The sequence below is a fragment of the Galeopterus variegatus genome, unplaced genomic scaffold (assembly GCF_000696425.1).
Source record: "Galeopterus variegatus unplaced genomic scaffold, G_variegatus-3.0.2 Scaffold16872, whole genome shotgun sequence".
NCBI lineage: Eukaryota > Metazoa > Chordata > Mammalia > Dermoptera > Cynocephalidae > Galeopterus > Galeopterus variegatus.
Window position 1 is genome coordinate 2,934 of NW_007742983.1, and position 11,919 is coordinate 14,852.

Sequence of the window (11,919 nt, forward strand, 5' to 3'; positions counted from 1 at the left end):
TTTGGTTAGACGGCTTCCTACTTAAGTAGGTCAAAGACCTTACAAAGGTGTACAGAGCCCTAAATTACCTGCATTCCACCCCATCTAATTCAATTCCTATTGAATTCGCTTGCTCACTCTGCCTTATCGACACCGGCCCCCTGTCCTGTCCTGTTCCTCCAGTGTTACAACTTTTATTACTGCTGTTCTCTGGCTAGAATGCTCTTCTCCCATAAAACTTCACAAATCATTCCTTCACCACTTTCTTAGATTTTGCTCAAATGTCCAATTTTTAAAATTGTAGCCTCATATGCTGGTTCTCTGCCCTGTTGTTTTTTTTTTCCCCCTGTAACATACCGTATAATTGTCTGTTCTACTCCCTGTGCTAGAATGTAGCGAAGGCGAGGATCTGTTTCCTGAAGTAAAGTGCCTTAGAATAGTGCCCGGCACATGGTACATGCTCAATATGTTTTGAATGAATTTCAAACTACTTCAACTCAGTGTTTTCAGATCAATATGTCATTAAAAGATTTACTGAATTGCTGAATCAGAGTAAGGTATTTTGGTTGAGGTTTTCCTGTATTAAGGAATGAACACAGAGTTGAACTGACATTTCATTGGCTGGCATGAGGGTTTTGTGCTCCATTAATGATCACCACAAGTAAGCTTCATGTTTTAAATTTACAGCTCTTCTGTGTATTCACTGTGAAAATAGAATAGTTTCCATCCTGCTACTCTCTTACCTAATCTTTAAGTAGGTAATGAGGAAAATCAAAGTGGTTCAGGGCATGACATGCATTTGGGTTGCATGAACTCAACTAAGTGTCTAGAAAGAGAAAAAAAATAAAGCAGGGCTATTTATTTTACTAAGGGAACTTGTGCCTCAGATGTGAATCTCCTAGTCTATATGAGGCCAGTTCCTCCATATCTTATAGTGAAAGCATCTTGCTACATGAGAGTTGTCTAAAGAAATGGTTTCTAAACACCGACAATTTTGTCAGGTACTCATCTGCATCATTTGAAAGCTGGAGAAAATCACACTATGTATTGATGGTGTCCTCATTAACATGGAGTATTGGAAAATCTTCCTCATTGCTGACTACCTCACTTAAATCAAGGCAACAGAGATGGAACATCCTTAAGATCATCTACACATTCTTTCCCTAGGTTTTTACCAATCATTGTAAAAAAATGAAACACAGTTGAGGGCACATTTGACTAAAGAATGACTAGAATATTGAGAAAATATATTGACCTGATTGCTTTGAAGGTAAATCATGGAATCTGACTAACTTCACACAATAGAAATGTCTTCTTTGATCATATCCATTTGGCAGAGGCTCTGCTCCATGCCCTCATTCACAGACCCCAAGGATGATAGAGGCTCTGTTTAACACATAGATTCCAAGGTGTCATGGCCTATATCTGTCCAGTTTCTTCCTTAGGGTGGTGGTATTTGTTTGCATAGCATAAATTCCTTAACTTACAAGTTGACAATCCTGTGTGCTTATGTATGGGCATTTAAATTCTGGTGAATAAGAAGAAATCCTGGCATCCTTTAGGTGAAGATGGTAAGATATTTAATATACCTTAACTAATGCTACTCTGGTAATTGTCTTGCTCAAAGCTCTGCAGGGCTAGACGTTTTCTCCTCTGGCTTGTACTTGATTATTTTTGGTACCTTGGGACTTCCCCTTTTTAGCCTTGGCAACATTTTGACAATTTGTTTTGGGGATATATTTCATCTGGCATTTTTACGTGTCAGGGAACGGGGAGAGGGAAAAGTTATCCATTAATGTAAAAACACCATGTTGCCAGAGGTCTTTATTCTAAACCCATATTAATTATTATAATATGTTTAGAATGAAGTTTCTGTAAGTATTTTAATAACCTCCTTTTACACTCCAGAATTTAGTTATATATTATTAAAATTGTCCTCAAAGCACCAAAAAAATGAAAAAGGCCTGTAATTACATAGTTCTACAGTTTGCTAATAACCAAAACGTGGGCCTTTCTGGACGTGGGCCTTTTTTGCTCAGCCATATTTGTATGGTAATTCTGGAATGTTAATAAGTAGTCTTAAAGACAAGTCCCAGAATTCTCTTGGGAGTAGAACATTAAATAATGAATTTTAGGTATCTTTGTTTCATTATGTCCTGATAAGTTCTTGCCATGGGAGAGATCCAGATGTCATTTTATCCAGGCCTTACTTTCCTCCTCTCGGTTTTATAAGTTTGGGATGTGATTTGTAAAGGCCTTCCTTACTGGTTCTAAGACTCCACTATGGGTCATCCAGAAGTAGGATATTTACTGCCTTTTTAAGCATTAAGCGAAACAGCTTGGAACCTTTTAAATTGTAAGACTAAATGAAATCGCGAGGCAGAGGAAACTGTGTAGTCACTAGGAGAAACAAAACTAAGATATTCATACTACTTATTTTAAAACATACTCAAATGAATGCCAGTGCAAGAAATCGGGGATGAAGGAATGAAGCAACTGCTAAACCAACTGCAAATAATTTATACTCCTGGATAAAGGAATTTATTACATTTGTACACTATATGAGGGGTCTCAAAAAGTTCACAGAGCAATTAGTATTATCTTTTAATTCCATTTTTCCATGAAGCTTTTGAAGTACCCTTGTATAGGTTCAAGAATGATTTACTCATAATTTAAGATTTTGTGAAAAGCATGGCAATGATGTGTGAAAAGAAGTTTATTATAATGTAAGCATGTTATCTGTTGGATTTTGAAGTACTCCATAGGTACTCCCAAACACTCGTTTGGGGTTAGCAGTGTACTTTCTGGTTAAACATCACATGGGAATTCATACATTTCTCTTCTCAGCAGAACAGTCTCTCCTCTAATGGTATGTAAATAATGAATGACTGGCCTGCTTTTTACCTTAAGCTAAATGTGATACCTCTGGTTTCACTCATTTGCTTTCTAGCAGCCTCCCCAAGTGAGTCTTGCCACATGGTCAGTCTTCTGTTTGGTAGGTTTTATAAATCCTAAAAGTTCTAGTTCAGAAACAGCTCTAATAAACCGAGCACTGTAGGCTACAGTTAAGGAAATTGGCCATGTTGTATTTTTAACAAAAAGCTAAAAATCTCAACGTTAAAATATTACTTGTTAAACTTAAGTAGAGAGTTCAAATATATACTACCAAATTAAACTACAACCCTAACTGAAAAACATTAAATGTAATTAGAACCCATCAGTAAGACATGAATTTTTCACATAGCATGAAAATTACTCTCCCCCACTTCTAAAAGTACATTAGTAGCCTTAGAAAAATAGAGAATTTAATAATCACAGTTTCATTTTGGTAAATTTTAGGATATGATCTTCATATAAATTTGAGACCAAATATTTCAGGTTTGGTCTCAGATTAAATTCAGAACAAATACTGAGAAATTTCAGTTATTCTGGGATGGTATGGTTAATATTAATGAGTAATAAGGTTGTCTGGAGCACCTCTCTATAAGTCTCTAATGTAGATCTGGAGATACCATAAACTTATATTCTATGTGTACTTGGAGATTATAGAACTGGTTTTAAAAGGATACTGGATAATTTCATTCATTTCTTCTGAAGTTGTAGAATTTGCATCCATTTTTTCAGCAGCTGTCACAACTGTTGCAAAAGCCTTTTGAACAGACAAAGAGAAGAAAATAAAAATCTCTTCAATGCCAAACATCTTTTACTACACTTCCTTTGACGGCTCTGTAATTAAGCCAAGTCTAACACTGTGCTGCTGCTGCTGCTGCTGATAGCTGGCACATTTTTTTTTTTCATTATCAAATTTCAGATTTTCAAAACTATACTGATGATCACTTTAAACCAATTATACATTAAAAGATAATGTAATCGTTCCTCCCTTACCCCAGGAAAATGCCTATTTTTCTTGGAAGCAACCAATTACAGACATTTTTTAGCAGTGACAAGACATCTGTCAAATAGGGCCTACAATGAAGTGAAGAACTTTGTAATACTATTCTGAAGAAGGAAGAATAGTTATTTTAAACAACAGTTGTCCATTGTCTTGCTTTGCCAAGTATTCCTTGTACTTCCTGATTGCTACTATCTGTTGTGCAGTCATTCCAGTATTTTTTTTTTCTTTTATGCAAGGAGGTTAATGCTAGTTAATAATATACTTCTTTATTTTGTAGGATAACATAGAACTGACCTAAGTTGTTTAGCTTTTGCTTAATGCTAACTATTGCATTAGATCACATACTTATTTTAACCTAGTATGAACACAGAATTGGTCTGGTTGAGGAATGGAGGGTCAGAGAGCAAGGGATTGGGAGTGGGGATTGTTGAGCTGCTATTGTCAAAGGAACTTTTGAAGTATGAGGTAATTTATGCTTTCCAAATAAAAGACAAGGTGTTAAAAAAAAAATAAGGGTTCAGAAGTACTAAAAGTATAAAGTTATTCCAGGAAAGTTCAGAAATTAACCATCGATGGTTGGTTAGACAAATATAGAGCTTGCTCTTTCCCCTGTGACCTACCTCTGACCAGTCCACAAGGTTGATTAGTCTGCTACACTCTAGGTGCAGTTTATATGCTATGCAGATGTCTGGAGCAATATTTGGAATGCAGCCTTCTTCACTTTTCAGTGCTTCATTCTAAAAAATAACAGTAAACTAAGATGACTACCTTTTAGAAATAATTAGGAACAAAATCAGACATTAATGAACCCCTAACCTTAATTTAGTAAATCAGTAAATGGAATCTTTTGGTTTCCTTTACTTAGTGAGTCTACTCTTCAATAGTTAGCCCCTTGTTTAAGTTTAGGTCTTGGTCATAATCCTTCTAGTTCTTAATCATTAGCAGAATATTCCCAGGATCAAAAGACAAGCATATTTTTCATTTTAATAATAAATTATTAGTTCCTGAGACCCTAATGCATTTCTCAGTTCCTTAAAAAGCTTATGGAATTCTTTGAGAATGTTCAATAAAATGGTACTTCCAACATTTATAATTAACTGAATTCTAGCAATTACTGTACTATATTAGTAAATAGCAACATACCACTATCAGAGGTATAAGTTATCTCTCAAAGGAAAAGACTATGTTGTCAACACTGCAGATCTTAAGCCTTATAGAAACCATTGATGTTTTTTCAACTTATTTGAAATCCATTATTCTTACTGAGAAACACAAAATCTCACATACACACCCAACCTGGAAATTATAACATCTCTCCAAAGACTGCTGCAATCACATCAGTTCTGTTCTGTGACCCACCACTAGCCAAGAAGATAGACTTTGGTTTAAAATCTAAGATAAAATCCCAGAGTCTTTCTTTATTCCATTAGATACAACCATTCAGATCTTTAAGTAATTTCATTAGGCCATACTGCTATAATGTCTACAGGAAACATTTCCTTTATTTTCACAAGAATATTAGTAACACTATACTCTCAAGTCTTAGTGCTTATGATCTGGTTTTATCACATGAAGGGCAGACAGTTTATATGTGGTCAAAAATCGGCACATCAGTTGACCACTGATTAACACCTTCATTTGGTCAGAAAACTCTAAAGTCTAAAGGATTTTTAAAAATATATGAAAGGTGCAAGCTTGAGCTGCCAACTTTCTGCTCATTAAAATAGAACTGCAAATGTACAATATTTTTGTGACAATGAAGCTTATGGCCTGAGCTAAACTGTCAGAGATCTGCTTCTTACCTTTAGGTAATAATAAGGATTGTTAAGTGCAGTGTGGAGAGCGATTCGTGGAGCAGCATTTAAGTGCTCACGAAGGGCGTGGGCAGCACTGAAGTACGCCACCTCATGCAGAGGCTGTGTCTCAGGACGCAGAAGGTATTCTCTGAAACAGCCGAAGTCAGGTATCAGCTTTTAAATAAGCACAGGTTTATTTTCAATATAACATTTTTGTCAATCCTCTGTAGAGGACTGAACAATTTACTTAAAAAGCAAAATCAACAACAACCAAAAAGAAAACAAATCCAAATATCAGATCCAGTGCAGTTCATTCAGAATTGAACCTCTTCCATATAATATTTTTAAAAACTTCCTCCAGACTCTTTACAGTATAAGGGACTATATATTTCAGATGCTAATAAAACCTGTAAGAACAAATGTACATATACTTCATTTCTGCTCAAAGTTCTTAAGACAGAATTTCTTAAAGTATTAATTAATTTCTTTAAACAAATTATTAGAAAGCCAAGAGATCCACATTCTGTACCATAGCAAATATTTTAACTCTTAGCAGTGTTAAAAACAGGCCTCAGGCCTGGAATGAGGAGTCTGGAAAATTCTCTTTGTATCACAGAAAATGTTTTAGTTGCTATCTTTCATAGAAATGATACCTCAAAAGTTTTTAATACATTAGAATTACTTTTTACTTTAGAAGGCAGAAAAGGCTAAATTTTAGTTTCAGAGTATTGAAAAACACACTGTTGGGCCGGCCCGGTGGCGCACTGGATAAGTGCACCGCTTGGGAAGCGCGGCGGCGCTCCCGCCCGAGGGTTCGGATCCCACATACAGATCGGTTCCCGCTCACTGGCTGAGCGAGGCGTGGGAGCAACACCGAGGGCTGCGGTCCGGTACGGGGGCAACACTGAGGGTTGCGATCCGTTGCCGGACACGGAAAAAGACAAAAAGACAAAAAAAAAAACACACACTGTTCATCAGTAAAATTTCAATTATAAAAAAACCTCACCACAAGTTGGGATTCTTCTCTTATTTTCTGCCTATGAGCTAGATGAGAAACTAATTTTAATAAAATCTGAACTTAAAAAATATAGCATTAAAATGTTCACTTTGAATTTATAATGAGCCCATCAGCTGGTCTGTGCCATGACAATGACATCACTTTTAGGTGGCCTGGAGGGTAGCAAATTGGAAGTGAGAAGCTTCGGCACACACAAGTCAAAGACAATCACTAATTGGATTAAAGTAGTTAGCTCATATGCCTTCATAAAGAAAATTCCCGGGGCTTAACGCCCTGAACTTAAAGCATTTTGGCCAGATTGTGGCCAGACCTGAGCTTAAAGCATTTTGGCCAGATTGTGTCAGCTCCTTTTCCCACCACAGTGCAGAAAGAACAAAGCAGCTACCTCAGTCCATCAACCAGGGACATTATCCTCCTCTTCCAGATGTCCTGATTTTCTCTCTTCCTTCTGTAGACAATACCACTGCCTAAAAAATACCCCTACATCTGCTCTGCCCTGGTGTGGTTAGTGGCTTTAAAGAAGAGAGAAAGTGAAGAGTATTCCACACGTACATCACTCCTCATCACCTCCCTTCGTCTCATTAGTTCCTAACACCCTGCTCATTCCATGTCAGATGCTGCTCCTTCTCCAGAGTCAACTGGAAAAAAACCATTTGCAAAGAGTGTGACTTTGACTTGACCCTCACTAAGGACCAGCACTCCATACCTGAAGTACTGCTAACACCTTAATTGCTTAAGGTTGAGTTAATTTAGCTTAGCCTCAGGAAATGGTTTCTGTGATGCTGATTGCTTCCCTGGATGGCTGGCTACCAACCTGTTATTTCTGACCATAAACTCTTCCTATACTAACCTCATGTAGTCACTCCCCAATTATTATACATGGCTATCATTAAAAAAGATTGGAAACCTAACAAGGCAACAAGACAGCCAATTTCAGACACTCAAACTATTGCCTCATATTTGTACTCTTTTCTCTTTTTAACATCTTTACACGTAATGTTTGGAAATTCAGGCAATTTCCAAGGCCCAAAGGCCTTTTTGGATATCCTCAAAGAAACTCCATTAGAGGCAAAATAAAATATCTGCCTTTATTTTGTTTCCACTGGGCTACATTAGTTGAACAACAACAGTGACAAAACAACATCGTACATTATAATTTTTACCCAACTGTAGGCTTGGAGATTGGCATAGAAATATACTTCTGCAACTGATTTGCTATTGGGCTACAAAGTTCAGCTTGATTTTGATGATAACAGTAATTTAGAAAGTGGCAACTTATTCTCCACTCTCAAGATCTGGCAACTTATTCTTTCTTGCCTGTGAGTATTTTTGTCAAGAGTTGCTCATGGTATACTGTGAACCCCACACCTCCTAAAGTCTACTGCTTATATATATATATATATATTTTTTTACTGGAACATAGTTGGTTGTACATATCTGTGGGGTACAACATTGAATATCAATACCAGTGTGCAATATGTGATGTTCAAATCAGGATAACTAGTATATTAGTATAGTCCTCATTTTCAATGTAATCAATTTTCATGGCCCTCTACCAATTCTTCCCTTTCACCCTTCCCTCTCCCCCTTTCCTACCCCCAGCAACCTCAGTTCTCTCTCTCTCTCTCTCTTTTTCTGTTAGCTCCGACATATAAGTGAAGACATGCAGTATTTTTCTTTCTGTACCTGGCTTATTTCACTTAATGTAATTTTCTAAGTTCATCCACATTACTGCAAATGGCAGTATTTCATTCTTTTCTATGGCAGAGTAGTATTCTATTGTATAAATATACCGCATTTTTATTATCCAGTCATCTTAAATGCCAACCTAAACATTTATCTTTAAAGGACATCTTTTCCCTAGAACTCCAAGCTGTGTTCAAACATCTGTGATGTGGCCCTTGGAGGCAGTATGGAGGAACGGAAATGGCATTCTGAGTGATGTCAGGAGTCTGGGACTGTGTGACCTTGCACAAGTATAGCCTCTCTCGTGGGTCTAGCTGCCACATGACTGCCCACGTCCCTTTTAGCTCTAAAGTACTACAATCCTAATCTTTTCCCTCCTAGGACAGACCATCTTGGTAAAAACAGTAAATATTAGGGCATGTAAGATTTTGTGATTTCACAACACAACTCATTTCAATAAGTACTCAAAAAGATAAATAGTCAGACATATTAGGTCAAAGACCACAAAAAGGGAATAGTTGGTGTGTTTCAATTAGGATAATTTAAATTATCCTACAATTTAGGATATGTAGGAACTCAGGAACATGACATTTGGCCTATAAATGATGATAAATCACACTGCAAAATAATTTTTAATTTTGGCTACAATGGTCATAACTTGTTAAAGTTTGAGCCTAGAAACTATAAGAACAGGAAAGCCCAGTAGGGCAAGGTTAACTCTATGAGTTCTAAAATATAATTTTTGGCCAATAGGTCAGTTCAATATTGCAATATATCACTTTGTTATGACACACCTCTCTGTCTTTAACCATCCTTTTGTCACAATTGGTTGATCATTTTGGACCTATTTCATGGCATTAGTAATTTCTCCCCAATGACCAGGAACAATGACTCCTCCCCCATGTTGTTTTGGAAAATGGAACTTTTCATTTTCAGGAAGGACAGGTAATTTATCAGAAAACCACTCTTTTTCTTCATAACTGAGTTGCTATTTTTTTTTCAGTACTTGATTCTATTCAGTACCTAGCCTGCTGTTGAGTTTAAAAAACAGAATAAACAACGATAATGGGTTTTCTTCTACTTTTTAACTATTAAATTGTTTTCTTTTGCACACTTATTCCAACTTTCTGAAAGGTAGCTTAAGTGGGTGATTTTACACAGCTACATAAAGCTGACTTTGGGGAAATCCATGAATTGGAATGATCTGGGTTTCCTAAGAAGGAATCATCTGAAAGTACAGGCTAGACTGGTGGACTTCTAAATTTACTGAGTACATGTCTCATTGTGTTTAGTGCTGGAAATGAGCTGCAACTGGTATTCTTAAGAATTAGAAATTGTTTATTCAGGATAAAATAAAACAGCATGGCTAGTCTGCTCTGTATGTTTTCTGGGCTTGGCCCAAATCCAGCATTTACTCCTTGCAAAGACAAAGCAAGGAAAAAGTGTAATGAAAACACTCTGCTATTAGAAAGGAGAAAAACACTCACTTTCTATCTCCTTGTCTCTCTCCACCTAGCCTCAGGCACTAGATCAAATTTAAACCTGTATTCTTGAACTGACAGTAAAAGAATGTACTAAGTCATTTAATTATATATATTAATAAGGATGGAAAAGGAATAAAAATTACAATTCTAAGCTGGAAGCAGGGATATGAAAAACATAAAGCCTAATCTAGGAGAATATGTCCTAGATTGGCTATGGATAACTATTATGCCAGTGTTATCTGGAAAAATAGCATGATTTTTAGCTCTTACAAGTAATAGACTCACCTCACTAGACAGTCAATGAAGTTTACAACTTTTTCTCTGAGTACTTCAAACTTGGTTTGCTTCTTACTTGTTCTTCTTAACTCCTTCATTTCCAATAAGGACTACGGATGAAAGAACATACCTTTTCTAGTGATCCTGAGACAGAAAACCCCTCAGAGGGAGATCTGTTGCTCAAGCAGAGGCAGCTAATGCCCAGTCCGTAAGACAGGATGTGCAGAGAAAGAACAGATCAAAATGGGTTTTGTTTATTTTTTATTTTTAAGGTCTGGTAAGAATCTTTCTTTCCTCCTAAATGTTTTGGTGTAAATACACATCAAGGGAAATATCAGGGAAAGAGGAAAAGGGCAATTCACTTCATTATTAAGTTATATTGCAGAGTGCTCATTATTCACAGTCCATTATCTCATTTAAGAAAAGGACTTAGAGGGCCGGCCCGGTGGCGCACTGGAGAGTGCGCTGCTTGGGAGTGTGGCGGCGCTCCCGCCGAGGGTTCGGATCCCATGTGGAGACCCGTTCCCGCTCACTGGCTGGGCGCGGTGCGGGTGCAACACCGAGGGTTGCGATCCCGTTGCTGGTCAGTAAAAAAGACAAAAAGGAAAAAAAAAAAAAGAAAAGGACTTAGAAAAAGAAGACAAAAAACCTTGCCTTTTTGCCATACCAACAGAATAGATTCCACATGTTTTGTTTCACTTAGATTGAATTTTTACTCTATATTTATCATAACTTGGTATCAGGGTACAAAGAAGGTTCTTTTCTTTTCTTTGACAAGCAAGATCCTAAAGTTAGAACTATCTGAAAAAGAATATACTGGACATACTATAGCTCAATTTTTGCTTAATACTGTGAATATGCATTTAAAAAATCAAGAGAAGTAAAACTAATGAGTTAGGCTCTTTTAAATCTTCCAGTCTGAACAAACAGAAAAAAAAATACATCAGATAAATAATCTGATTCTTTTTTACAACTACCTTCCCATTTTCACTATTGCTAGTTAATTCTACTTCTCTTTCTAGGCCTACAGGAACAGTTTCCACCTGTGTTGGCTGGTAAATTCCAGACTATGTGTGTGTATAGACTGAGAATGGCAGTGGGATAAACAGGATGTTCAAGTTAGGAGTGAGTTACAAAGTCTGCTTTGTTCCTGCTTGTGGTTTAAAAAACAAAATCAAAAACATCCAAGCAGAGCTAATCTAGAGCACAAACTGAAAAAGGCGAGCATCACAGGATGTAGTTGGTAGGAAAAGAAAGTGACCTGACCTTCTGAAGATGATAGAGGTCTGTCTTCGGAAGCCCCTTTGACTGTGACCCAGAAGCATCTTCTTCCTCTTTGGCATCTGCTTTTAATATAATACCAGTGAACAACAATTACAGTCAATTCAAGTCAAGAGAACAAACATTTCTACTAATCCAAAGGAAGTAAAGTTTCACCTTTTTTAATGTGACAAGAGATCAAGGTTCCATCAGATAAATTTTTTTCCAAAAGCTGAAGGTCAATAAATACTACATAGTTTATGCTATAGAGAGGTCTTCAAAAAACCAGCCCCCGAATTTTAAGTGTTACCACAATGAAAACAATACAAAATACAACTAAACAACCCCCCCTCAAACCAACAGCAAAAAGCCTCAAATATTTATGTTGTTATAAATAGCTTTTAAAAAAAAAATCAAACAAACTTAAATGGTTTTCCTCTGATTATGCCAAGATTATAAACACCACAATCTATACACTGGCAAGCCAGGTCTCAATCTTCCAGGTCACTATTTTTGACACAACGA

The 11,919-nt window shown here is 36.7% G+C and overlaps 1 protein-coding gene across 2 annotated transcripts; it reads right to left on the minus strand.

The window, feature by feature from the left end:
* Window positions 1-2,494: 2,494 nt before the first annotated feature.
* Window positions 2,495-11,500, minus strand: LOC103582586 (origin recognition complex subunit 3-like). Of its 2 annotated transcripts, none has more exons than XM_008564137.1 (6): window positions 11,401-11,500; window positions 10,144-10,244; window positions 5,677-5,818; window positions 4,495-4,611; window positions 3,549-3,628; window positions 2,495-3,031 (listed from the first exon to the last, which is right to left on the minus strand). In XM_008564137.1, exons 2-6 carry the CDS (start codon window positions 10,230-10,232, stop codon window positions 2,926-2,928), a joined length of 534 nt encoding a protein of 177 aa, XP_008562359.1. In that variant the 5' UTR covers window positions 10,233-10,244; window positions 11,401-11,500; the 3' UTR covers window positions 2,495-2,925. The 2 variants fall into 2 exon arrangements, with proteins under 2 accessions (XP_008562359.1, XP_008562360.1); XM_008564138.1 differs by having other exon boundaries at window positions 2,920-3,038.
* Window positions 11,501-11,919: the final 419 nt, after the last annotated feature.